The 26,832-nt window shown below is 40.8% G+C and overlaps 2 protein-coding genes across 8 annotated transcripts in view; both read left to right on the top strand.

The window, feature by feature from the left end:
* The first annotated feature begins 209 nt into the window (after positions 1-209).
* Positions 210-10,805, top strand: plvapa (plasmalemma vesicle associated protein a). 4 transcript variants are annotated; one of them, XM_086043840.1, is made up of 8 exons: positions 210-244; positions 1,045-1,156; positions 6,258-6,476; positions 6,960-7,029; positions 7,158-7,882; positions 7,968-9,390; positions 9,487-9,547; positions 10,600-10,805. In XM_086043840.1, the coding sequence occupies exons 2-8, from the start codon at positions 1,088-1,090 to the stop codon at positions 10,631-10,633; spliced, it is 2,601 nt and encodes an 866-aa protein (XP_085899966.1). In that variant the 5' UTR covers positions 210-244; positions 1,045-1,087; the 3' UTR covers positions 10,634-10,805. The 4 variants fall into 4 exon arrangements, with proteins under 4 accessions (XP_085899966.1, XP_085899965.1, XP_085899964.1 ...); XM_086043839.1 differs by lacking the exon at positions 210-244 and adding an exon at positions 460-487 and having other exon boundaries at positions 1,042-1,156; XM_086043838.1 differs by lacking the exon at positions 210-244 and having other exon boundaries at positions 2,192-6,476.
* Positions 1,009-26,832, top strand: part of LOC147141382 (anoctamin-8-like) — a 32,083-nt gene continuing 6,259 nt past the window's right edge. For 2 of the 4 annotated variants that reach the window (XM_086043836.1, XM_086043833.1), the window contains exons 1-14: positions 1,045-1,156; positions 17,119-17,472; positions 18,998-19,108; positions 20,650-20,782; positions 21,589-21,727; positions 22,073-22,169; positions 22,675-22,791; positions 22,896-23,023; positions 24,170-24,331; positions 24,804-24,956; positions 25,146-25,272; positions 25,366-25,421; positions 25,513-25,587; positions 26,261-26,755. In XM_086043836.1, the coding sequence (XP_085899962.1) occupies positions 17,313-17,472; positions 18,998-19,108; positions 20,650-20,782; positions 21,589-21,727; positions 22,073-22,169; positions 22,675-22,791; positions 22,896-23,023; positions 24,170-24,331; positions 24,804-24,956; positions 25,146-25,272; positions 25,366-25,421; positions 25,513-25,587; positions 26,261-26,755 (1,953 nt within the window). In that variant the 5' untranslated portion in view covers positions 1,045-1,156; positions 17,119-17,312. Of the gene's footprint in view, positions 1,157-16,462; positions 16,604-17,118; positions 17,473-18,997; positions 19,109-20,649; positions 20,783-21,588; positions 21,728-22,072; positions 22,170-22,674; positions 22,792-22,895; positions 23,024-24,169; positions 24,332-24,803; positions 24,957-25,145; positions 25,273-25,365; positions 25,422-25,512; positions 25,588-26,260; positions 26,756-26,832 lie in introns of all 4 variants that reach the window. The other 2 variants (XM_086043835.1, XM_086043834.1) reach the window with 2 other exon arrangements.

Raw genomic sequence — 26,832 nt, 5'->3', positions numbered from 1 at the left:
TCATGTAAATGCTGACCCACCCCAATCACACACACACACACACACACTTCTAGTGTATATGGATACCTTATTGTGCAGTGAATAGAAGGTTTACGTTTTATGGTCGTTGCTCATTTCTCAGGCGCTTAGTGGAGCACGCAGCGAAGGGTCAAACAAGACTTTGCCACCCCGACTACGGTAAAAAGCCCGAGGTCAAACGGTGATAAAGAGGAGGAGAGCACCCAGAACAAGACCCGGATAAGAGATAAGTAATGAATCTGCTTGTAAAGGCTCTGATCGTGGTGTGTGTGTGTGTTGTGTGGGGGTTGCAGTCACAGATATGGACACATGAAAGCCCCCTGGAAGACAGATGCAACCTGTTGTCTTATTGATGTGATGTGATGAAGGATTTTAAGTCATTCTGCACCCCCTTGCCCACCGAGGCACAGACACCTTTATGGCATTCCTAAAGCAAAACCAAGCATACCCCCTGGAGACCTCAATATGTGTGAGTGTGTTTGTCACAGAGAAGCATTGTCCCAGCCTTTGTGCAGCTAATAGGTCATCAGAGGGGTGTGTTGTGGTGGGGGGTAGAGTGTGTGTTAATTTGAATGAAAGTTCCCTTTAATTAGGCCACTGTTTGCCTGCTAGTCACTTCTGGTGTCGGTTGTATGAGATTGAACCTGCCTCCAGGGGGCAGTGTGTTGCTCGCATGCATCTAATACAAAGATTTGATGAAAAGACACAAAGAAGTGTGGTGTTGCTAAGATGAGGCATTGTAACTCATTTTTGGCAGAATAGAAAGAATGTGTGCCTTTGAGATTTGTTTGATCAGTTTTCTCTTTATTATGGCTGCAGCATTTGTGATCATATATTTGTTCTTTAAAGGTTTATGTCGCAATGTCAATGCTAATTTTGTGCCATTTTCTATGGCGTTTCGCATTGTTGGCTTTTAGCTAGCAGATTTTTTTTCAAGCCGAAGATATGTGTTTTGTTTTATATATGTATGTATGTATATGTATATATATGTATATGTATATATATATGTAATTCTCTTTACAGTAAGCTTCTTGTGGGAGTGTGTCAATAAGCAGCTTGAAACAAGCACATGCCGACCATTTCTGAAGGACTGTTTGTTAACATCACACCGCACACCAAAGAGGGCAGAGTCAGGCAGGTAAAGTGATATTTGAGCATTTTTTTGAAGTAAGAGTCCAGTTGTACAGTATCTAAATGTGTCCAATTTCCAACGTGTTGGCATTTCTCCCTCAATATCAGTATTATGGTGTGTCATTCTGACTGTAGTTTCTATTGGTGTAGAATTGCACTCTATCACACAGAGAGCTGTTTGTTATATTTTTGTTATATATTTACTCTATAGGGTGTGCAGTTTAAGACACTAAGTGTAAATACCAAGCTCAGAACAAATAGTCTGTATTTTTACAATTTCACAGCCTTCAAAAGTGGGCTGCTTTTAGCCAGGAAAATCTCTCTCGTGTCTGTCGTTCTCCTTCCAGTGGGGGTGTGATGGATACCACAAGGGGCAAAAGTGACATGACCTTTGAACCAACTCGCTACTTGTGTTGAGGAAGCAAAAATATTTCTGCCTGTGTGCACGTTGCAGAACGGCACACAGACAGCTGCAGTTCAAACTGTATTATAACCGCATATTGCATTGGGTCATTTTTTTCTTTCATTTTATGTTTTTAAGCTGTCAAATCAGTTTGTCTTGTAATATCATTCAGTATGTGCGGTCATTCTCTGGTCTAAGATAAAGCATTTAATCTGCATCCTTTTTACAGCGTAATGAGTCCGTTCAAGTGTTTCTCCTGGGGGGCTCAAAGCTACAAACTTGTTGGACATTTAACCTCTTCATGTGGCATTTCGGGGCAGGCCAGGCCCTTTTCAAGTCAGCTATTGATTCACTTAACATTTGAGTTAACCTTTAAGGTCTGTAAAGAGCCCTATACCCCCCGCCCCCATGCAAAGGGAGTCACACCCACCCGCCACATGACTGGATGTCTTAAGTTCGGCCAGCTCTCTTCCCTTAAGCATCCACACACGTAATTCAATCTGAGGGTGTGAGCAGCGTTGCTTTAACCACATCAACATAAGTGAAGTAGGTCTTTGCTTAAAGTATTCATGAGGCGCCTGTGCATCCTTCTCATATGAATGCCGTTTTCTTTGCGCCCCGATGGCGGTCACTGTTTAGACTTGTCGTGACAGCTACTCCCTGCGACCAGGCTGACCTGTGACCTTTGCAGAAAGGATGGGCCTAGAAACCAAAACAGAAGCCTTTTGTGCAGGTCAAAGGGAAAACATCTGCTGGGTCCAGGACACGGATAGAAGAGGGGGATTAACGGTTAGGCATTTACCGTATACCGTTTGGTCTTTTAAGCCAATTCTACAGAGATTTATGTCACGCCAGTGACACCCAAATCCTTCTTTTTTTCAAGTATTGTGAATTTCCAACACAGACCCTTGGCATTACATGAAAAACAGGTGTTAAAAAACACAATAAAATAAAAATGAGGGAGACTTGCTTTAAAAGATGGCTGCTGTTATGTCTTAATTGTACTCGCAATTTGAAGCTAAACACATCTAAACCTTACACCCAAACAATGCGGTGGAACTAGACGTAACTGGACAAACACAAGCTAATTTTTCGGCCACAGATCCTCGCACAGCCTCCAACGATTGCAAACTCGAAGTAGGCTATTCCCTAGCATTAGCGAAAAACAATATTTTGGAGCGACACTTTTTTTGTAATTTTATTGAACCACAAATAACATGTTGCTGAAGAAATGAGAGACTGGATAAAGCCCAACATCACTTATCATGATGCAGGGTCATACATTAAGCCTTTTAGAATGGCGGTCCTGTCAGAAACCGTACGGGCCCCACATATTCATGATATCATATGATCAGTAATTATTTCATACTTGGTGTCTTAATACTGTTTTATGTAAGACTTTTTGCTGATATCTGTGTACTTAGTTGGTGTGCATGTAAAAATGCAAGGCTCTGTTGTGTTCTTCATATTATGAACTTTCTACTTGCCGGTTGGGCCATGAGTACGTTTACATGTAGTCAGTATTTGGGTTAAGGTCAAAATTCTGGTTTCTGAAACATTCGGAATAACACGTTTAAATTGCTTAAGTTGCTCCCGCATTTGAATAAGCCGATTTAAACGGCAACGTATGGACGTCGTGACGACAATAGACATAATTTCCGCTTGTTAATTTCTTGCGGCAATAAAACCCATTAGTCACTCACCACAGGAATAAAGCAGCCGATTTGCTCCTCGCTCCAAAAGTGTGCTTTTGTGCTGCGTCTCTGAGCTTGTTCACCCATGCTTGTGTATTTCCAGCGAGTTGCGCGCCGGACGTACGGACCTATCCACACGTATACGTGGCTGTATACACACTGTCATGTCTGACCCTGTGACGATAAAGGGCCATTTTTCAATCTCGACACCCAAATTGTCTTTGCGACAAGAAAAACCGTTTGCGACCGTTTAAACTGTTTGGGAATGTCTGGCAAACATCTTTGCGAGCTTGAACGAACCCCGACGAAAAATCAACAATCGCTACCTTCGCAAACTTGCGCCGCTTGCAGTGACTTGAATGAAACACTTTTGAAGCGTCTCCGTGATAATGGGCCGAAATCAGGAGATGACGTGCAAGGTAAGTAAATGTCCACCTTCTTTCTGTGCCAGTTTCCCTATTTAACACTGCGTTGTTTATTTGTGTGTAAACAGAGAGGCACGGGAAGTATTTATCACTATCCCTGCACTCCTGCCCTGTCTCCCTATCATGCACTAAGTACAAAGAGCTCTTTCTTCAGGCCAGTCACCTGATGTAGCATGTCTGTGATATGAGTAACCAGAGCCTTGGAGCAAGTTAAAAATTAGCCAAACCTCTTTTAGCCAAACCATGTGATCCCGATTCCCAACATACTTGCCTGTTTGTTGTTAATGGTATTCAAATAAATGTAATGGAAATGGTGTGAATCTTGCAATTATGTAAAAAAAAAAAAAGAACCAATCTTTAAATTTGTTGTCACATCAGTTGATTTATTAAAATGAAATTTCTACAATTGCTAATGTCACAATGTCAATGTCATCAGAAATATTGAGAAATCATGTTTCGTTACAGCTGTGTTTACTACAACACTACATCGTAATTTTGATTGTGTTATTTTTACGACAGTAGAATAAGATCACAGTTGGTGTAACAATTTATGAGAATGTTGTTTATTGCATAATTGGAGTGGGCATATACAATTTTGAATCATCTAGACATGAATAAGATAACATTGTGATCATTTTGTTCTTCTATACTTGAATTATTGTCTTCTCCATCATTAATATAGTCTCTCAGAATTTTGGGGATAAACCCCGTAATCTCTGTTTAATGTGGCCCAAGCAAATTCTTTTAACTGTAATTGTCGAAGTGCTCCACTGAGTGGCAGTGCAATCCATGACTGCTTTTCACTTTCCATTCCATTTCTGGTATTCAGGTACGTTTTGGTTCAGAAGAAGGACAAGCAAGTCCACACGTTACATACACATATCAAATATACACAATATCTAATTAAATTGAACAACAACAAAAAATGCATAGAACTGTGAAAGTGAATTTCGTTTATCCACAGTCCATATATACATAGAGATGTGTGTTTATATATATATATATATATATATATATATATATATAGATATATATATATAGATGTATATGCTATGGACTGTGGATATAGATGTGTGTTTGTGTGTGTATATATATATATATAGATGTGTGTATGTGTATATAGATGTGTGTGTGTATATATATATATATATGTGTGTGTATATATGCTATGGACTGTGGATATATATGTATATATATAGATGTATAGATAGATGGATCGAGATATTTTTTAATTAACTATTCATCTTTTATATACCGGTAATTTACAGAGCTGAAGAAACACAAGTATTCCAAAGTGATTTATGCACTGTCAGCCACTAATCCATGAATAGATCTTCAAAAAGGGAGGAATGCGGAATGCTCCACTCTACATCTTCCCCTCTTGCTGTTTTCAAGAGCATAAAAGCAACCCACCTCAAATTAAATAATACCTAGACAATGTTTGTGTCTTGCGATTTCTCTAATATCCTGTGTTTGTTGGCGTCTTTTTATCTACGATCTAGGACATTCAAAACGTTTAGCCATCAACATCTCTATGAATTACTGCTTCCTGTCAAGATGAGGTCTAGTACATCAACAATGCCTGGCAGGAAAAAAAAGTGGTGACTACTACTGTCAAGCCCTTACTTTTCATTTCGAATCTGTGTGTGCGCACGCGTCCTGTGAGACAGAGGGCAGCTTACCCACGTCATCATGTTGGACTGAGACCCGATGCATCAAAGAGCCTCCCATAGAGAACAACATGAGCCATTGTCTTCCCAGCGGCTGTGCACCGGAAAACACTGTTCATGATCCCATAAAAATGTTTTTGGCACAGACAAGGGCATGTTTCGCCCAGTGAGATAGATTGCTTTATGGAGGGATAAGAAACCAAAGGTGTGTACTCTTGAATGGTTCATACCAGTTAGTGCGAAACCAAACTTTTATGATTAGAAGCAAATATGATTCTTTGAAGCAAATGAAAAGGCGGAAATCGTTGCATTTGTGATTTTAAAAATCAAACAGTGCCTATAACTCTAAATGTATGCATAGAGTCCGCGTGTGACATCCCAGAGAGGCGGGCCACCCTGTGTAGTAGGTTGAGAGTGATGATGGGAGGGGTCTGAAGTCAAGCCAACTTCCCATCATGGGAAGTGTGTGGCCAAGCAGTTTATAAATTCCTGCCCATGTTTACACCTCACCCACAATCTGATCGATTCTCATGTTTTCATCACCATACAAAGGAAACGTCTGGTCCGTTTTTGTAGTGTTTTGCGCTTCGTCAGACAAACGGGCACCAGCCCCACAATAGATGGACATAGTCTCCAAGCTGCTCTCATATAAGTCAGGGTCCACGTAGATGTTATCTGCTTTGCAGAGTGCTTAGGAGGAACTTGTGCTTCTTGGACATTCTTTGAGCCACCAGCACTCATGTATAGCAGCGGCTACTCTCAGGTGTCCAAGGCCAGACCGCTGGCCCAAAAGAAGATGCAGTATCGGTCAAAGGGCAAGAGCTGTGGCTACTACTTGAGAATCATCTTCTTCTTTTCCTCACTGATTCAGTCGCTCATCATAGTCAGCCTGGTTCTTTTCTTGGTCTATGGTAAGACGCAGGACTCCGCTTCAACAACACGCATACAGGACTTGGAGGAGAGCTTCAGTCGACTCTCCATTGAGAACGTCGCCCTCAGGCAACAGAGGAGGAACCTGACGAGCCTACTCAATGTCACCCTGACAGAGAAAACCCGCAACGATTGGGACCTGCTGAGAATTCGACGCTTGTCAAACATCTCTGCAATGTTTATTCAAGATCTGGACAAGAGACTGGTGAGTAACTTTAAGATGTTTTAGCGTGAGTGAATTTAATGATAAAAGCCAAATATAGCCAACTACTAAATTTGTGTCACCTCCTGTATATTCATTTAAGAATTTAGTTAAATATCGCTTTCTGCAAAGTTAATATTCTTGGTTTTGTTGTCAGTGTTGTTATTGCATTAGGTTTTTAAATTGCAGTCGTTTAGAAATTCACTGCATCATAATGAAATATTTCTAATATTTTGTTCAGCTAAGCTATCTAATAGGTCAAAGGATTAGAAACAACTGTTATGCAATGCAAACCACAATAAAGAAAATTTGGTCTACCATGAACAATTACAATATAGTAAATGTTGGTTTGGTGAAGCGATATTACCGTTATGTTTAATAAGACAAATTTCTAGTTTCCCAGTCAAGAATGTCACGGTAAATCAATGTCATCTATTGTTTTTACTGATTTGCTCATTTATTTTTCCTTTGCCATGTAACAAACAGCAACAGATGAATACGGAGCTGATGGTGTGCAAGACCCAGGCACGTTTTACACCAAATTGTCCACAAAACCGTAAGTGGAACATTTTATAGTGGAAGCCCCAAATCACTATGATTATATAAAATGTATCTTTGTTCAATTTAACTTCTGATATGATGTATATGAAGTTTGCTAAAATGTGTCTTCCCCTTTATTTAAAGCAATTCGAATGGTGCCTCAGACTGGAGGTTGTGGGTTGCAGATGGAGCGAGTGAATGCTCGACTTGAACTTGTGGAGTCCAACTTTACACAAACAACACAGAGAATGAGGATGGAAATGGAACAGATTGCCAAAGACAGGGACAATCTTAACCTGGAGGCCATCCGACTAAGAAGGGACAAGTCGATTCATGTCAAGGAGATTGAGTTTAACAGACAAAGATGCAAACAAGACTTTGTTCAGTCCTTGAGTGGCGTCTCCAATGTCTCAAGGGCCTTTCTCCTGAAGATTGAATCCCTCTTCCCGACTCACATTGCCTTCCAGCTCACCTGTGAGAAACAGAGGGAGCACCTAGAGCAGATCCGCACCAACTGCACCAGTCTGTCTCGAGAGGTGGAGGACAGGTTCCAGAGCTACTTGAATAATGTCGGTGATCAGATGTCTGACATTCAGTCTGAGAACAGCCGCTTGAAGGCTGAGAACCTGCGACGGTCTGATGACTACCGCGTGTGCAGTCAAAACCGCACCGCTCTAATCCTTGAGCACAGACAAACCCTGGAGAAGCTTCAGCTGAAACATGACAAGGACTATGAGAGTATTCTGTTGGAGAAAAGGAGGCTGAGCGGCGACATTGAAGTCCTTAAAAACGATGTCAACTACAAAAATAAAAACGTTGAGCACCTCACAGAGCAAGTCAGGAGGCTCAACATGTCCTGCATGGCTAAGGTGTGTTTGTGTTTGACTGTGTGACCATCGCATTGATTTTTGATTGTTTGTTTTCCAAGTTAACGTTACTTTAATTTGATTTCAGACTGGATTCGGTGGCATCCCGGGAACTGGCTTTGGACAGTTTGGGAGGGGAGGGTCAGATGGTTTAGGTTCAAACTTCAACTCACCCGGGTTAGGATCAAACAAGTTTGGATCGAATGGGTTGGGCTCCTCAAGTTTTGGGTTAACTGGGTTGAATCCAAGCCTTGGCTCAACTGGTTCAGGATTAAACCGATTAGGATCAACTGGGTTGGGCTCCACAAATCTTGGTTCAACTGGTGTAGGATTAAACAAACAAGTATCGACAGGGTTTGGCTCGTCCAGTCTCGGTTCAACTGGCTCAGGATTCAACAAACAAGGATCGACAGGGTTGGGCTCCACTGCGTCAGGAGTAAATAAATTAGGTTCAACTGGTGTGGGCTCCTTCGGCCTTGGTTCAACTGGGTCAGTATTAAACAAATTAGGATCGACTGGGTTGGGCTCCTCAAGCCTTGGCTCAACTGGGTCAGGAGCAAATAAATTAGGATCAACGGGATTGGGTTCTTCGAGCCTTGGGTCAACTGGATCAGGATTAAACAAATTAGGATCATCTGGGTTAGGCTCATCAAGCCTTGGATCAACGGGGTCAGGAGCAAATAAATTAGGATCAACTGGGTTAGGCTCATCAAGCCTTGGATCAACGGGGCTAGGAGCAAATAAATTAGGATCAACTGGGTTAGGCTCATCAAGCCTTGGATCAACAGGGTTAGGAGCAAATAAATTAGGATCAACTGGGTTAGGCTCATCAAGCCTTGGATCAACCGGGCTAGGAGCAAATAAATTAGGATCAACGGGGTTAGGCTCATCAAGCCTTGGATCAACGGGGTCAGGAGCAAATAAATTAGGATCAATGGGGTTGGGTTCTTCGAGCCTTGGGTCAACTGGGTCAGGATTAAACAAATTAGGATCATCTGGTTTGGGATCATCAAGCCTTGGGTCAACTGGGTTAGGATCCAACAAATTAGGATCAACAGGGTTGGGCTCTTCGAGCCTCGGGTCAACTGGGTCAGGATTAAACAAATTAGGATCATCTGGGATGGGCTCCTCAAGTATTGGGTCAAGTTTAAACAAACTTGGATCAAATGGTTTGGGCTCCTCAACGCTTGGCTCAACTGGGTCAGGATTAAACAAACAAGGCTCAACGGGGTTGGGTTCCTCTGGTCTTGGCTCTACTGGGTTAGGATTAACCAGGCAAGGATCAACTGGTTTGGGCACTTCAGGTCTTGGTTCAACTGGGTCAAATAATAAACCAACCACAAGTCTGAAAAGCTCCTCTGGCCTTGGATCAAATGGATTTTCCTTTTTGGGGTTTGGGTCAAGCAACAGTAATGCAGGACAACCTAAGACAGGAACTGGAGTAGGAAGAGGAACATCAAGTGGATCTTCACTTGGAACAGGAAGGACCGGTGGTCTGGGCGGTGGTTCAGGTAATAAAAAAAAAAAAAAGAATAAAAAGACTGCAGTTCTTTCTGTGTTGTGTCAATGAAATTGCCTGATGAATGTATTTTTTTGTGTGCATGCAGTCAGCATTGCTCAGCACCTTCAAGATCTGCAACGTATCATCAACCCCTCTTACGCCTATGAGTGAGTATGAAGTAGTAGAGCTGTACATTTTAGTTGAGTGCTCAAATATTTGACTCTTCTTAAGATACATTTAGACAAACACTAAGACACTAAAACTACAGTTAAGTTGTACATTTGTAAAGATCTTATCGCATCACTCCTACTGTAATAGTAATTTGTGGCCTGTACTTTATTGCTTTTATGTTGTGCAACCAATGCAATAGTTGCAGTGGATATTCTACTGGAAAAATCTTTTGGAAAAATGTGCACAACCTCGTTTGGATGCCAGTGTTTTGTGATATAAAAAAAACAATTTGACAAAGAATACACAACCTACACATTTTACACCACTGTAAAACCTGTGCAACTCAATTTAAACTTTTGAAAATCTTTTTGTTAGGGAGAATAATTGGACACCCTTTTATAATTGGGGCGTGGCTGTGTTCAGAATTAAACAGTCACGTTCAAACATGTTCAATGATAGTCACCACACCAGCCACCTCTGATTAACCCCAAATAAATACTAGCTGTTTGAGTGGGTGGACATTAGGAAAATCCTCCAAATACGTGTGGTGAAAATTAGCTATGGTCGGATGAAACCAAGGCTGACATTTTTTGGCCATAATTCCAGGAGGTATGTTTGGCACAAACACGACACAGGTTATCACCAAAATACCACACCTACAGTGAAGCATGGTAGGGACAACATCATGCTTTGGGGCTGTTTGCTGGATGGAATTATGAGCAGTTCAAAATAGCCGTCAATTTCAGCACGAAAGCACCAAAACATTAACATGAATTTGAACTCTGCAAAATAGAAAATTGTGCAAGCTTTTATTGGTCAAACTTAAAAACCCAAAAAATAGAAATATCTCAAAAACTTGATGTGCTAGAAAAAAAAACAGCTCTTTCAGCTCCCATGTGGTCCCTCTGGTTTTTTTTTTGTGTTTTTTGTTTTTTTTTGGCATCAAGTATGTATATGTATTTTTTAATGCCATGTGGTGGATATGTGTTCAATGCATTTACATCACACAAGAATAACCTGTATCCAATATCTGACTGTGTCCTTTCAGAGAGAGACAAGAGCTTTCCAGAATGATGGGTTAAGGAAAACTGAAAACGGCAAGGGATGTATCAGTGCCACACGGCCCGTCAAGCTCACCATGGTATTAATAAATGTGCTTTATAATGTAATATACTCTCTGGAAGATGTTGAATACTAAAATATGCACATTCAAAAGACAAACATAAGCACTTATATATATATATATATATATATATATATATATATATATATATATATATATATATATATATATATATTTCCATTTTTGTTTCGTGCAGAATTACTTATCATAAAACATAAATGACCTGCATACAAAAACAAAACAAAAAAACAAGGATATATATATATATATATATATATATTTATTTTATTCAGTATAATGTGAAATCTCACTTTTAATAACATATATCTATAATTGTGTACAACTGTGAGGAAAAAGCCATGTAGTATTTTTAAACGTGTAAATACAGAAGTCTTTGTTCAATTGTGCCCGTCTCTTTTTAATAAACAAATCTATTTGAGATATTATTCCATTCCGACTCGGAAGTAACTGTTTGTCCCTGCGTGCGTCACCTATTGTGTTGCTAATGATCTCCAAACAACACCTCACTCGCACACCCCCATGTGAGTTGAACACCAGATTTATCGGCACTGTGATTAATCCATCCACCATGTTTACTTTTACCTGCCAAGCTGTCAGCAGCCCGGTGGCAGCAGATGGGAGGAGCCTCCACTAATGTCGATGAAAACAATACAATGTACTTGACTGCGAAAAGAACATGGAAATCCACTATATAAACAGAATCCAAATGTCTTGCAGATGTTCACAGGGGCAGCTATATTTGACTCAGTGTGTCAAGACCTTTCATTGTAAAACATTGTATCAGCAGTGTTGCTCAAAAGAATGATTGTTAATGATTTGCATTGCATTTCATTTCCAGAACCACTGAGATGGAAAAAAAAGAAGTAATAATAGTATAGAAGCAAGTGTGTGAGTGTGTGTGTGTGTGTTTGTCTTGGATTGTGGCATGGCTGTCCCCGACTTGTTTTTTCCAAATGCCCAGAGCATGAAACAGCATCATTCCAGCGCGTGTTCGAGAGTGTTACCCGTGACCCCTCCAAAGGTTCCATCTGTCATGTTGCAGGCGGTCCTCTGCAGGTTGTGCTCGTAGACCAGTTTGATCTGGTACTGGTCATATATGGTCAAGTATAATTTAGATCATGTGTTTCAAACATATTTTCAGTGCTGGCCACGTCGTAGTTATAGTTGTGATGACAACCGTGACATTTATGTAACTGTATAATTGCCTTATCATACTGTCAGCCTAATGACATAATTGCTTGATTCATTTTGTTTTTTAAATTCAGTCACAATCTAAAAAAAAAAGAAAAAAAAAACAAGTGCATGCGTGTTTTTGTTTGTTTTTTTGTTGGTTTTTTTTTTCATTTTCAGCGTTAACTCTCAGCCATTAAGATTTTAGTAAGCCGCAAGTTTAAATCAAAGCTATTGAATTCTTGGTTGTTTGTTTGTTTATTTATTTATTTATTTATTTTATTTCAGTGTTCCAGGTCATGATAATCTGCCAAGGTTGAATCCCTACAACTGGATTCTTTTTTATTTTTTATGCTCTTAGGCTATTTGAATCAAATGAGTGCCATGACTTTTCGAAACAAACATTTCATCACAACTATTGCTTGACTGTTATCATTCAAGAAAAGAAAGAAAAATCGAAATCATCCCTTTTGCTTCACATAACGACAGAAAACTCTTGAAATTAATGATGTCCATTTAATTCAGTTTCCTTAGCCACAGAGACACAATGGAGTGTAAACTGTAAGCAAAACACCACTATAGGAACACACAAACATCCTGTCTATTCGACTGTGAGAGGATGTCTGGAGCCTACTGTAAATCCCAGTGTGTATTGACTTGCATTGTGGTGCCAATTAATGCTTGGATGCCACTGAATGCAGAGCTCTGGTCGAAAGGATTTCCTTTGTGTGATATCAAGTACTTTTCCGCATATATACTGTCGATCTTACTGCGGGGGCCAGATGTCACAATATTAAAAGTGGTGGATCCTTTGAACGATTGGTTTATCTCACCGTCCACGACCGTATGGCTGGAAATGATGTTTGCACACTGGTCTGTGCAAACATGAGTCACCCTCATGTCAAAATGTTTTCCTGCATTGTCAGCGCATCTCGGTAGTCATCCCTCTTCCTCTATGACACATAAACGCATGCTTCTGGAAAGAATTTAACCTCAATGGACATATTTTAACGGGGGGTTGGGTTGTTTTGTACAATTTTCAAAGTTTACCCTCATACCATACCTGGGGTTTCAGTGCAGCTGTCACCAAAACTGCCATTTGTGACCCTGTGGCTTGATACCTGATGTGTGGAAGGCTTTAAAGCAGCAACATTCAAGAACGGTTCATTTTAAAGCGAGCGATTCAATTCACAGTGTGGATTACGATTCGATTCGATATGGTACAGCTCAGTTCCAGATGATATGATGCAATTTATTTCTATTAAAAGTTGAAGTCAACCCCAAAATTTTCTTCACAAGAATATGTTCTATGCGGCCCCACTAGTCAAAACACAGCATTCTGGTTAATATTGCTTTTGTGGAGTTAAGCAGTAAAATCCACCCGTTTTTCCCCATCTCAGGGGGCTTCCATTTTGCCACTTGCAGTCGCCTGAAAATGACATCACAGTTGCTCCGGACTCAGACACCGACCAATCATGGCCCAGCTTTAAAAAACAGGTGAGCCATGATTAGTCGTTACCTGAGCCCTGCGCGACTTTGATGTCATTTTCAGTCGACAGAAAGTGACAAAATGGCCGCCTCCTGAGATGGCTAAAACCGGGTGGATTTTATTGCTAAACTCATATTCCACCAACGCAATATTAATCAGAATGCCATGTTTCGACTAGTGAAGGCGGATAGAACATATTATTGCAAAGCATTTTTTGGAGTTGACTTTCACTTTAACCAAGTTAAGTCAGTTGAGAACCATTTCTTATTTACAATCATGACCTGGCCAATAACATAAGAGGTACTTACGGTACATAAAATGATAAGCAAAACAATAAAAAAAACAGCATGATGTCAAACTTAAAACATTAAACAATACACAATCAATACAGCAATGAATGTTAAAAATAAATAATTAAAATAAAGTGCAGTGTTTAATCAATAGTTTTTAAAAATGTTTTTAAAGCAGATAAATTGAAGTTCTAATGATGTTTCCAGTCATCTGCAGCAACATTTCTTGTCATTTTAAAATAGAATGTTCTTACTTGTCAGTAGTGCAAATGTGACATTTCCTTCAGAGATTGTACATACGGTGTGTGTGTATATAAGGGGTGTGCATCTCTCCAATAAAAGACGAGTCAATACGCACCTTGTTACATGAGGTGCGATAAGATTCTAGAACATTTCCTTTGAACTCAGTCACTGACAGACATTATCAGACCCTCTTTTACACTAACGTTTGAAACATTTTGAAAAAAATAAGTTCCTGGGACTGAACGGCTGGACTGTGAAAAGACAAATCAATTCGTCAACGGCAGTGAATGAGTTAACGTGGAGCAATCGAATCAATGAAATCAATTAAAAGCAAATCGAGACGTAATAATTATTTCTGTCGACTGTAAATACTTTTTGAGACACTTCAGTTTGGTGACGTGCACAGGTCTAAGGGGCGGAAATATTTCCAAAATATTTTCGGCTGGTCTCTAGCTGTGACTCTGGGATGTCTCCGCTCAGCAGTGACACACGACACGATGAACATTGAGGGGCCTTTTGTGTCGCAACCTGGCCGACCGTCTTCCAGGCCCTCCTGCTGCAGGAAAGGGACTGGCTGCTTATGATTACAACGTCCTTCCTCACCTGGGGTTGTACAAATTTGACCTCTTTTGTCTGTGGTTGCTAATGTCCTCCTTTGCTGTGACTTCTAATTGCATTTCCTATTTGCTCGCACTGTCTCTTGGTCCCATGGCCTAGCCTGGTAAAGCTATTGAGCTGGGAGGGGAAATACTGTCGACACCCCGAGCAGAGGGCTTCCTCTTAGGTCAATCTCAGTGACCTTGGCCTTTGACGCGTTCAGCGGGAGAATGATAGTGAGGAAAAGACTCAGTCGTTTACTGCTTTCAGATATTTTATATAACATCCTTCAATAGCCTTCGTTTTTAAGGACAATACGGCGGAGTTGTCATGTGATGTCGGCATAATGCCTGATGAAAACGCCTGCAACTTTTTGCAGGCTTCAAACGTCATGTTTATTGGCTGCTGTGTGCTGTATTTAGGCCATAATGAAAGCAATACAGTGGTGTCCTCAAACAAGAGTTGCATGCATTCCATGACCATGTTTGTAACTTAAAATGCCTGTGTCTCAAATCGTCTTTCCCCACTGAAATGAGTGGAAATGCTTTTAATTTGTTACAGCCTTCCCCCGCGAACGTAAAGCATCACTCTGTAATCTCCTCTTCTATAACATACACTAATGGCATAATGAAATAAAATCCAAAGAATTGAATTAAACAGTTTTTGACACAATTTCTGATTCAATTTAATGGAGACTGGCCTTGGCAGTATAATACATTCATCTCTCCATTCAGACATGTGAGATGGTAAAAAGCTCCTCAGTAAGCTGCAGTAACTTTAGTTGTGCTTTGCAGAGGATAAAGAATACATAAATGCCTGTGAGTATTGTTATGCTCCCTCTGTGTTGCTTCACTGTTTGTGTTCAAATAGCTTTTGCAATGTGTGTGAGCATTAAGGTAAGCAGACTTTATTACTACGTGGTTGATTTAAATATACAATGTGTAATTCTCCTTATTTGATGTTTAGTCTGTAAATTTCAACTATGACAATGAACAGGTTGAAGCCTCTTTTTTTTTAATTCACTCATTGAAAACTAATTGTGAATATGAGTTTGAATGGTTGTTTGTCTATGCAGAATTCAGTACACCCTGTGATTTGCTGGCGACCAGGGTGTACCTGGTACCTGGTACCTGACGCTCAAAGTAAGATGGACTAGGCCCCAGTTCACCTTTATAAGTCCTAATGAGGACAAAGTGGTGTAGAGACTAGAAGATGAATGAAACTACAGTACTGCAATGCAAACTGAAAATGATTGCAGTTCCTTTCCGCTCAATGTTGGCCTTTCAGCGCCATCTAGTGTCCATTGTGATTCTCATCTTATCCAGTGATTTTCAACTACTGTGCCGTTTTATTGCCTAGTTATCCAGTTTCACCAAATTTCTCAGCTCAACTTAGATTTATTTACAGAGCATTTTAAAAACAACCACAACTGCACACAAGGTGCTGAACATAAAGTAAAAACAGACATATAAAAACAAAGAAAGAAAGAAAAAACAAATTAAAATAAAAACAATAAAACAATGCCAGGTCTCATGCTAAGTCTAAAGCAAAAGAATAAAAATGTTTTTTTTAAAGAGGAAGTCTACCCAAACATATTTGTGTTCAAGAATATGTTCTCTGCAAGCCCACTTGTTGAAACAAGGCATTCTGATTAATATTGTGTTTGTAGAATATTTGAAATCCACCCCTTTTTAGCTAGCTCAGGGGGCGGCCATTTTGTCACTTCTGTCGATTAAAAATGACATCACAGTTGAATGGCTATAAAGGGTTGGATTTTGCTGCTTAACTCATATTCCACAAACGCAATATCAATCAGAATACTATGTTTCAACTAGTGTGCCTGCTGGGAAAATATTCTTGCAAAAAATGTGTTTGGGTTGATTTCCACTTTAAGACGAGCATGGACAGAGAAGATTACTTATGTTTAACGGAAGGTTGCTCCAAAGGTAAGATAAGAATGCCTTTATTGATCCCACAGTGGGGACATTTTCGAAGGGACCAGCAACAGAAAAAGCTTGATCCCCTAAGCTGCTGCTTAGTCCTCGGTACCTCCAGTAGCGTCTGGTCCAGCTGACCTGAGGCAGCAGGCAGGTACGTCCAGGTGGAAGAGCTCAGAGAGGTAAGGTAGGGCGAGACGGTTTCAAGTTTTAAAAACAAATAAGAGAATCTTAAAATGTACAGGGAACCCAGTGAAGGAGGCCAGAATTGGATTTATGTGCTTCCTCCTACGAGCTCCAGTTAGGAGGCAAGCAGCAGCGTTTTGGACCAACTGGAGGCGCTTGAGGGAGGACTGGCTGACTCCAAAATAGTGCACTTGAGTTATCCAGCTGCCTAAGATTTAAAAAGATAAATAAAAGTTGAATTCAACAGCACCAATAATTTGTATTTGATTTGATTTGCAATTGTATTTTAAAGTTGACAGCAATGATTATTAATTGACTGCAAAGCGGTTTATAGCGACGGGCTGAACGTAATATGCTCTTCCAGTAGGTGGCAGATAACTGTGTAACCTACTACACACATGTTTTAACGCCACCCTATCAATAAAAACGTACTCTGTGTGTTTACAGTGGGATATGGGTTTGTTGAAAGGCTTCTGTTTTGCTACGATACTTTTGCACCATTTGTTTCCAGGCGTGCAAAGGCGGTGTTTCCCCCTGCTCTGTCGTCACCAGCCAGTCACGATCGGGGCTCCTTAACGTGTCATTTCCATGATCAAGCTCCCCCTCCTCCCCCTCGTCCGTATCACAAGGATTCTTACTTCGCATGCAATGGTCGTGCGTTCAGAAGCCACGTCTCCCGCCCTACCTGGATACATGTGAAGCAGCATGCATGCGACGGGCGGCGGAGCGGCGGACACCGATGCTGCAGGCAACCAGCACTGTGCAGCGGAGAGGATGGAGAGGACGCCCGCGGGGGAGTTGCAGCGTCGGACCGACGACAAGCACCAGCACAAGGGGCCGTCTTCAGCAACGTACGGTGTGCTCGGTAAGTAAACAAAATAGACACCGTTAAAATGGGCCACGCGTGCTTAGTCAAAGTGGAGATTAGTCGGAAGCTGGGTCATGCTTAGGGGGCGAAAATGAGAAGTGGGGTGGCTCTGTTAGCAATATGTGATGCGGTTGGTGGTACTGAATGGCTCCCATTGGAACGAGATGTGGTTGAATGAAATGGTGGTTGTCTGAGGTGCTACATGGTGCACGTTGCGTGCACGCAGCTTCAAACGGGCCCGTGCGGTCTCACAGAGGGTGGTGGTAAACAGGTGCACACACCACAAAATGGAATAGAAATGGAAAGCCTTTATTGGCATTGTTTGGTACTCGAAAATTGGGGCGCAGATCCAAGTTTCTGTTTATTAATTACGAAACTATAAACTAAGACAACACTAAGTGAAGGCCCAGGTACCAAAAACACAATTCACTGAATACCGCCACTATCTTGTTGCAATTAAAGAAACAGGATCATCAGCCGTATTCAAAAACATGACATCATCTGCAGTAGTTCAGAATCAATATTTACCTAATAACCTGACAAAAATTAAAAAGAAAGAAAGAAAATCTATCATACTCACCAGAGATGCTGATTATTACAATTTCAGGGCTCCAGACTAATTTACTAGGAGCACAGTGACCCCAACCTGAAATTTTAGGGGCACACGGCCTCGCATGCTGTAAACGGCATGCGTAGTAAATATTCACTCAACACTTATATTATTGTTAAATGGGATGAAGACTGGAGCCAAAGTTTGTCACAACAAAAATATTTACAGTAAGAATTGTAATTCATTCATTTTCCAAACCGCTTATCCTCAGAGTCTCCAATTAACATGCATGTTTTGGGATTAAAAAAGAAGACGCAAATTTACTCTACGCACAGGCGTCAGTAGATGAAAAAGTGATTTGCTCTATCTCAAAATTTAGATGTAAAATCACCTATCACTATGTGCAGATCACTACAGGTGTGTTTTGCTGGTCCAACTTAGCTTGCTCTATCCAACCAATCAGAGGATGGGAAAATGTGGATTTTATTGTGAGCATTAAGACAAATTTGAAATATGATGGGTTAATCAAACGTAGCAAGTTCACCTAACAAGAGTCCAGTTGTCTTGATTCAACCTTTTCAAATTGCCATGACCTGGATGACTAAGAATCAGGCATAAATAAAAAAATACACCATTTTGAGCAAGCACATTGGTGTTTTATTGATAAAGCCAGAAGAGATGGAAAGCCCGCCAAATAAAGAACAGCATAGGCATAATGTGATCATTTAAAGCAACATGATATGGACTAAGTAAAAGATGGCACAATGGAGCAGACTGCTCGTACTTTACTCTCTTGGCCTAGCTGTGTGTTCGGCGCAGTCATGGCTCGCGGGAAGAAGTCCTGTCACTGAGTTGGTTTTTGCTCGCCGTCAGCATGAAAGATTGTTTTGATGCTAACGCTTTGGAACTGATGTCTTAGTGTGGGCCTTAGTATTGACAATACAACTTGACATCTTACCATCTCCTCCATAGATAAATTATTTGGAAAAAGGCTCCTGCAGGCCAGACACTACATATTGTCAAGGAAGTCCTGGCTGAAGATGGTCCCCACGGAAAACTGTGACATCTTGATGACTTTCCCAGGTACTGTCAAGCATGTAGACCAGTGATTTGTTTTATTGAGCCAAGGCGCATATTTTATGTTTGAAAATTACACGGCACACCACCAAACAAAAATGTCAAATGTGAAATTTACGTAGCCAAGCAAATCTGCCTATTTTGACGGAAGCACGTCACAGCCATTTTATTCAGACACCTTGGAATTGTTTCGATCGTAAAATAATAGTTCTCCTTGAAAACCAAGCTTCAGGAGAGAGTCTCCGCCAGACAGTGAACGGATGTCCTTCTAATGCAATGGTGCAAGTTAGCTTGATTTATTCAACCTTGGCTCTTACGTCATGAAACGATTTTACGCATTAGCTCACAACAGTCGACGTCCAAGATTCAAAGGCAAAGACACGACACAGCCTTTCTGGGATACAAAACTTGACTTGATCATTGTCTCTGAGATCCAGTATTGAGATTCCGATGCTTGTGGCTAGGAAGGCATCCATACCACTTTTTTCAAACATACTCACTATACCGAGTACTGATACTTGATAATGCCATTACGTCTTGCAGTTGTCATAAAAAATGTGATTTATTTGATTCATTTTGTTCCAAAAGTTTTTTTTGAACATGGCCTATGTGTCACTTAAAGGATAAGTCAACCCAAAAATGTTCTTTACGATATTATGTTCTATGTAGCCAAACTAGTCTAAAACAGGGCGTTCTGATTTATATAGCCTTTGTGGAATATGAGTTAAGCAGAAAAATCCACAGATTTTGATCCATCTCAGGAGGCGGCCATTTTGTCACTTTCTGCTGACTGAAAATGACATCACATCAGGGCTCAGGTAACGACCAATTACGGCTCACCTGTTTTCGGTAGCTGAACCATCATCGCTTGTTATGTGGGCCCCGAGCAACTGTGATGTCATTTTCAGTCGACAGAAAGTGGTAAAATGGCCGCCCCCTGAGATGGACAAAAACGGGTGGATTTCACTGCTTAAGTCATATTCCACAAAGATAATATAAATCAGAATGCCGTGTTTAGACTAGTGGGATGACATAAAACATAATATTGTAAAGAAAATTTTGGGGTTGACTTCCGCTTGAAATATAACACTTTTTTGTAATGACAACATCAACTCCACCAATACAGACCACGCCCTCGACTGGTCACCTGCGCTATTGTGAATAGATATTTGACTTGGAATCAAGCCCGGACCAACAATATGAAAGTCACCAACGTGTGTGTATATTTAACATGCAACCAAATATGTGCTCAATGGATCAAGACACATATTACATTGATTGTGTTAACAACAGGGAGCATACATATCAGTCCTCCCGACAGAAAGATCAATTCTCACAATCGTGCTAATCATGAGACTCTGTTGTAACAGTTTGTACCTTTTCCAGGATGAAAAATATTAATGTTACAAAATCAATTCCTTTAAGATGTACCCCAGCATTTTTCCCCCCCTTGACAGCATAGGGTAGGTTCATTTTGTGGATGGTACAAACTCCGCTAATGGAACAATGTGATAAATGGTCTGCCCTATGATCTGCTCTCTCTGTAGATTCAGTCGATGACCACACTCTGCTGTGGCTCCTGAATCAGATCCGTGTTGGAATCCCACAAGTCAGTATTCAAGTCCGACAGCATAAACATACCCAGGCTTATGCCTTCTTCATCACCACTACGTTTGAGAAGTAAGACTCTAAACGGAACACTCTGTCTGTGCGTGCTTGATTTTATGTTTGTTGGAAGTCCAAAATATATTAGTAGCAAACGCTCTTACTAACTGAAGAGCTCTAGTCCAGAGGTCCCCAACATTTTTTTCTGCCACGGACCGGTTCATACAAGTCTATACCCTTCGTGGCCCTGTAACTATTCACCGTCAGCCGGGGGTGGGGGGGGGGGGGTTTTGAACTTTCCAAATACGTCTGTTTGTTTTACTCATTTGCTAGCTTGTGCATTTGATATTAGCGTTACGCAACGGAGACGACTTGACATGCGTTACGAGTCGGTCATAGATGGCTGTAACAGTGAGAATCCAGTCAATTTTCTAAATAAAATATTTTTCAGCCTCTAATTATAAATAAACCGGAAGTGCTGTACGTTGTTTTGTTTTTGTTTTTCTTTCATCTGTGCAGACCGCCGGTACAGTGGTTGGGGACCCAGGCTCTTGACTGGATTCTTTGACTTGCCCTGCAAATCATTCCAATGACTTTACCTGTTAGTCGTGTGAATGCCTTGTTGACATTTGTTGAAAGGTCTACTGCAATGGTTCTCAAAATGGGGTTTGCGAGTCCAAAAACAAAAAAAAAACTAAGATAAATCGTTTCAAAATCTACCATTAATATTATATATTAATATATGAATCATATCGGTAAATCGAGAAACATTCAACAGTTTGTTTTGTGCGTTCTCTTAATGAACTCCCTAATTCAAAAAGGAAACGGTCTATAGCTCCTGCGCAGTGCTGTTTTTCATGCTGCTGCACTTTTGTCCTCAGTTTGCTGCGGGGAGCGGAACAGATGAGCATTCACAAGGCTGTCAAGCCGCAGTTTGGCGGTGGGATGCGCCGCTTCTCTTGTGAAGAGGACAACATCTATGAGAACATAGAGAGCGAGCTCTGCTTCTTTACGTCGCAGGTAGGATGTCAAAAAATGGTGGTTTGATATTAGGATTGATAGCATTGTCGTACTGTATTGGTTTCCGTTGGATAACGGGATGCGGTGTTTCTTCCGCAAAAATCTGAATTGCTCAAAAGCTTCTTTGATATAAGGGAGAAACAAAACATTCCGTTTTTCTTCTTTTTATGCCATTACGCCGTCGCTTTAAAGTGATAGCGCAATCATGCTTTTGTTTGTATAGATTTGTCGAAATGTGTTAATGACCTTTATATGTCAGGTGAAGAAAACACAGAAAATGTGTCTTGAAAGTTTGTTTTGAAAAAGAAAACCTGAACCTGGTCGTCCTTATCCTTTATTTTTTAGGAGCGTCAGAGTATCATCAAGTATTGGCTTGACAATCTGCGAGCCAAACAGGGGGAAGTGCTTCACAACATTCACTTTCTGGAGGGACAACCCATCAGTAAGCTTATTTATGAACAATTTCTTTTTTTTTTTTCTTTTTTTTTTTAATCCTTAGCAGTCCCACATGCTTTAGATATGTACACTTGAACTTAATAAAGCACACAAAGCTTAAAATGTATAGAAAATACTGTATTGTAGTTTCTGTGTGCCTTTAAGAGGTGGGGCCTAGTGGGGTGGGGTGTGACATCTGCGAGTCAACGTGAGTGTCAGGGTGTGAGCTGTGGCCGACAGCCGCTCCTGCCCGAGTGTGATTGTTGGGTTTCACTGGTCTCGCGGCATTCAATAAGCAGCTGAAAAGCACTTCTGAAATGGTGGCTCTCCTTTCCCACGGCGAGGGCATTACGGTGAGTACGTTTACTGTAAAAAAAAAAAAAAAAAAATAGGTGAACAAAAAAAAAAATCTCTTTAAAAATCCACTCCTAATCAGGGGAACACTATACAGCCTTCAGCCTTAATGCCTTGATACATTCTAATCATTCCGTTACTTTTGGTCTGTTGTCTAGTTCCAGAGTTGGTGGCCCGTGGTGTGATCCATCAGATGTTTCCTCTTCACGAGCAGAGGATCCTAAATCAGCTGATGACGTCATGGGTCCAGGCTGTTTGCGAAAGGCAGCCCCTGGGTAAGCACGTGGAACTAATTACCAGCTTAAACATTCAGTTGTTTGATACATACTTGCTAGGTATAATATTTGCCGCTGCAAGTATGTTTTCCTCCATGACGCAGATGATATCTGCGACTACTTCGGAGTGAAGATCAGCATGTACTTTGCCTGGCTTGGTTTCTACACCAACTCTATGCTTTACCCTGCCGTCATTGGCTTTCTCCTGTGGATACTTGCAGAAGCTGATCAGGTACCTTAAAGCATTTCTTGTAGAATGTGGTTGGCACGGGGACCGTACAGAAAGAAGGCTTGGTTAGGAACGCACGTTTGGGCCGTCAAGTCTGGGCATGGCCCTTTCTGTGAGCACTTGTCTTGTTCTCCCTGTGCTTGCGTGGATTTTCTCCAGATTCCACCGTTTCCCCAAACAGTCTCAAAACATGGATGTAAAAACATGGCAATCCTGTGAATTTACATGGAAAAACATGTAAATTACCCCTAGGTGTGAATAATGTGGGCTAGGGCCTGCGATTATACATCGTACAATTTACGTTCCTTGTGTTAAGATAAAGAATTAAAGTTCCTTGTTTTAATTCAGTGAAGTTCTCCGTCTTTGACTGCAATCGTAATTTGGTTATTTTAAGAATTTGTGCTCGTTTATAATATGTAACCTGTCTATTTGAACGTTCTTATTTCATATATCCATCAATACAGGGTGTTTCATAAGTATAATACAAGATATGAAATCCCAATTTGTATTTCTTGAAATCTTAATCTTACTTTCTTGTAGCAAAAAATTTGAACACACTAATCCAAGAAATTAGTGTTTTATAATTTTTTTTTCTTTTACAAATGTTCAATGTGCGAGCCCTTGGTTACACGCCATCCATCAAAACCGGATTTCCATTTCTTGCCACACGCAAACAAGCAAACCGGGATCGATGGTTGTCAAGGCCTCAGTTATCCAAGTCTTTAGATCATCCATTTCATCAAACTCTAAGACACAAAAACACCTTCTCCTTTATAGCGAATGGCATTATCAGTATCAAGCAAAACCGCTTTTATCTTGCTAGCCTTGCCAATTCCTAAAATATGAGTTTTTTTCTAAAGTGACATCAATTTATGGAACGCCCTAAATATCGGTTATCAGCCAATACATCGGCCGATATATGGAATATCGGCTTTTTTAGCCCTCAATATGTGTATCGAGCCTTTAAATCTCATATCAGTCGTGCTGTACTGTACAAGTCAGGCAACACTGTGCACAAGGCCACAAGCACCGGGAGCCGGAGAGCTCCATTTCGGAACCACTGGAATAAGCGGGTAGAGAAAATAACTACAATAATGAGTGGTCATTACTGACAGTATTTATCTGTGCATTTCTCTCTGTTTTATGTAGACCAGTCAGGATATATGCTGTGTGGTGTTTGCACTCTTCAATGTTGTGTGGGCAACCTTGTTTTTGGAACGCTGGAAGAGGCGAGAAGCCGAGCTGGCCTACAGGTGGGGCACCCTCGACACCCCCGCAGAGTCCTTGGAGGAGCCAAGACCACAGTTCAGGGTAAGCATCATTATTCAATCCGGAGGACTGCGCCGCGGCCTTTTTTTATTTTTTTTTTTATTCATCTATTCATTTGTGAAAGTGCCTGTCAACAGTGTGTTATGACTCTATAAATGCTTTTAGTTCAAGTGATGATTTAAGGTAGCGCAATGCAACCATTAGTCTGTGTGCATGATTTATTGCCATCAAAAGATAAGAGCCGGTATGTTCCTGATTGAGCAGGGTTAATGAATGGATTCTTTGGACTGAACCAGGAACCACAAATCCTATCACTGATTCAATAGAATCACCGAATTACATGTTCAAACTGTATATTCATGCCATCGTTTTGAACCCAGGTTGCACGTTAGTGAGGTAGTGATACAAAAAGCAGTTTTTTTTTCAATGAAAAAAGGCCCAAAAAAGTATGGATATGATTCATAGATATGTTTCATCATGAAGCGGAATGAATTTGTCCTTGTTCTATCCGCAGGGTGTAAAACGCTGTAGTCCCATAACAGGCTGTGAAGAGTTCTACTATCCTCCATGGAAGAGGGCTGTGTTCAGATGGCTGGTCAGCCTCCCCATCTGCCTCCTCTGTCTCTGTTTTGTCTTCCTCATCATGCTCCTCTGTCTGGAACTGCAGGTTTGGACCACAGAACGCACTAGAAAGCTTGTGTGTATTTGTAGAGTCGAGTTGGGCAGGAATACACATTCAAATATTCCATGTAATTCATGTTCAAGGCATTCAAATGAACCACAGGGATTCGATATGCAAATGTCAATGAATAGCATAGCACCGGTTAAATGTGGATCATACTGGCTGACCTTCCAGGAAGTGGTTATGGAGATTCAAGAGCTACCTGGCATCACAAGATTTATTCCCAAGATCCTTCTGGCTATCACTGTAACTATTTGTGATGAGGTGTATAAGAAGATTGCCTATTGGCTCAATGACATGGGTACGCATCAAAAGTGGATCACCGTTTTTTACATAGAAATACTTACACATGATTGGCATTAATGACTCGATGATTTGGGTTATTTTTTTCCAGAAAATTATAGACTTCAGAGCGCCTACGACAATAATCTCATAATCAAGATGGTTTTCGTAAGTCGACCCCCCCCCAATTCAGTTATAGTTGTATCAAATATTCTTTTAAGTGTGTGACTGACTTCTTGTGATCTCTGTTGTTGTACAGTTTGAATTCATCAATTCTTACCTAAGTCTTTTCTACATTGGATTCTACCTCAAGGATATGGAGCGACTAAAGGAGGTGAGACAAGAATGCAATCTTGCTGAATGAAAAACACTACTAAGTAGATATATATACTGTATATTAGGGATGTAACGAGTCACTCAAGTTCCGATTTTCAGTTCCCGATTTCGTTTCGATTTTTTAAAATCTTTTTTTTTTCCACAAAACGAATGGTTATTTTATAACCAAAAGATATTTTTATTTTAACATCTGCATTTTGTCCTTGTTACAAACTGTAACTTTACCCACCCAATTTTACCCAAACAACTTGAAAATGAACTAGTTATTGTGACTTTTTAACTACATATTTGTCTCATCAGTGTTTTGTTAGTGCCACAACACAAAACATGAAAATAAATAAATGTACAATAAATTTGACTCTTAGCATTACGAATCCTTTTGTGATCAAAATGTTGATCGATTTTTTTTACACCGATGCCTATTTTAAGCAGTTTACATCCCAAATATATATATATACGTATATGAATTATCTTGATAAATGCGTTATATGACAAAGACCTGGCATTTAAACAGGGATGTGGAGACTTTTTACATCCACTGTATATAAAAGAAAAAAAAGAGCGCACAACTCAAAAACTTCATAATAAAACAGTTACTGCAGCTTTCATTAGTCATGCCACGCCAGCTTCATTTTCCTATAAGATAGACCCTGTTTCACGTTTCTTCACAGATGCTTGCAACACTACTGATTTTCCGTCAGTTCCTTCAAAACATTAAAGAGGTCCTCCAGCCTTACCTCTATGAACAAAACAAGCTGGGGGTGTTCACCCCCAAGGTGCTGTGGGAGCTTCTACAAGCCATCATGCTGAAGTATGGCCGCCTGGCTCTGGGAAAGGCCCAAGCGTCAATGACAGCTTACTCCTTTCTGGGGCCTAGAGGACTCCCAGCCAGCGACAGCACGGGAGTGGACAGTCAGCCAAAGATGAGAGGGGATTTAAAAGCCGGATTCAGGCTGACGGAAGAAGAGTGGGATATGAATGACAGCGCCCTGAAGCAACGCAAAGTCAGCTTCACGGAGAAGGTCGACTACCAGGACGTCGCGGCGGAAGCACAGGTGGATGAAAACTTCGCCGAGGACAGCCCCACCCTAGTTGAGGACGGAATGGATCCATCCAGTATTTTTGACAGTTGTGACGAGGACAGCGACCTTGAATTGCTGCCTCAGGTGTGCTCGCACAGGATGCCGTCTTTTCATTTCCAGTTTGCCTCCAAGTAGTAAAACGCTGCTTTTTAAAATTTGCT

The sequence above is a fragment of the Filicampus tigris genome, chromosome 10 (assembly GCF_054856515.1).
Source record: "Filicampus tigris isolate MCC_2025a chromosome 10, RoL_Ftig_1.0, whole genome shotgun sequence".
Taxonomy (NCBI): Eukaryota; Metazoa; Chordata; class Actinopteri; order Syngnathiformes; family Syngnathidae; genus Filicampus; species Filicampus tigris.
The sequence above is the reverse complement of the archived record's forward strand: the minus strand, read 5'-3'. Positions and strand labels throughout refer to the sequence as shown.

Coding starts and splice junctions, on each gene's coding strand:
- plvapa (XM_086043838.1), top strand. CDS start 6,081: ATGTATAGCAGCGGCTACTCTCAGGTGTCCAAGGCCAGACCGCTGGCC. Junction 7,883..7,967: donor ACATGTCCTGCATGGCTAAG/GTGTGTTTGTGT, acceptor ATTTGATTTCAG/ACTGGATTCGGTGGCATCCC. Junction 9,548..10,599: donor AACCCCTCTTACGCCTATGA/GTGAGTATGAAG, acceptor GTGTCCTTTCAG/AGAGAGACAAGAGCTTTCCA.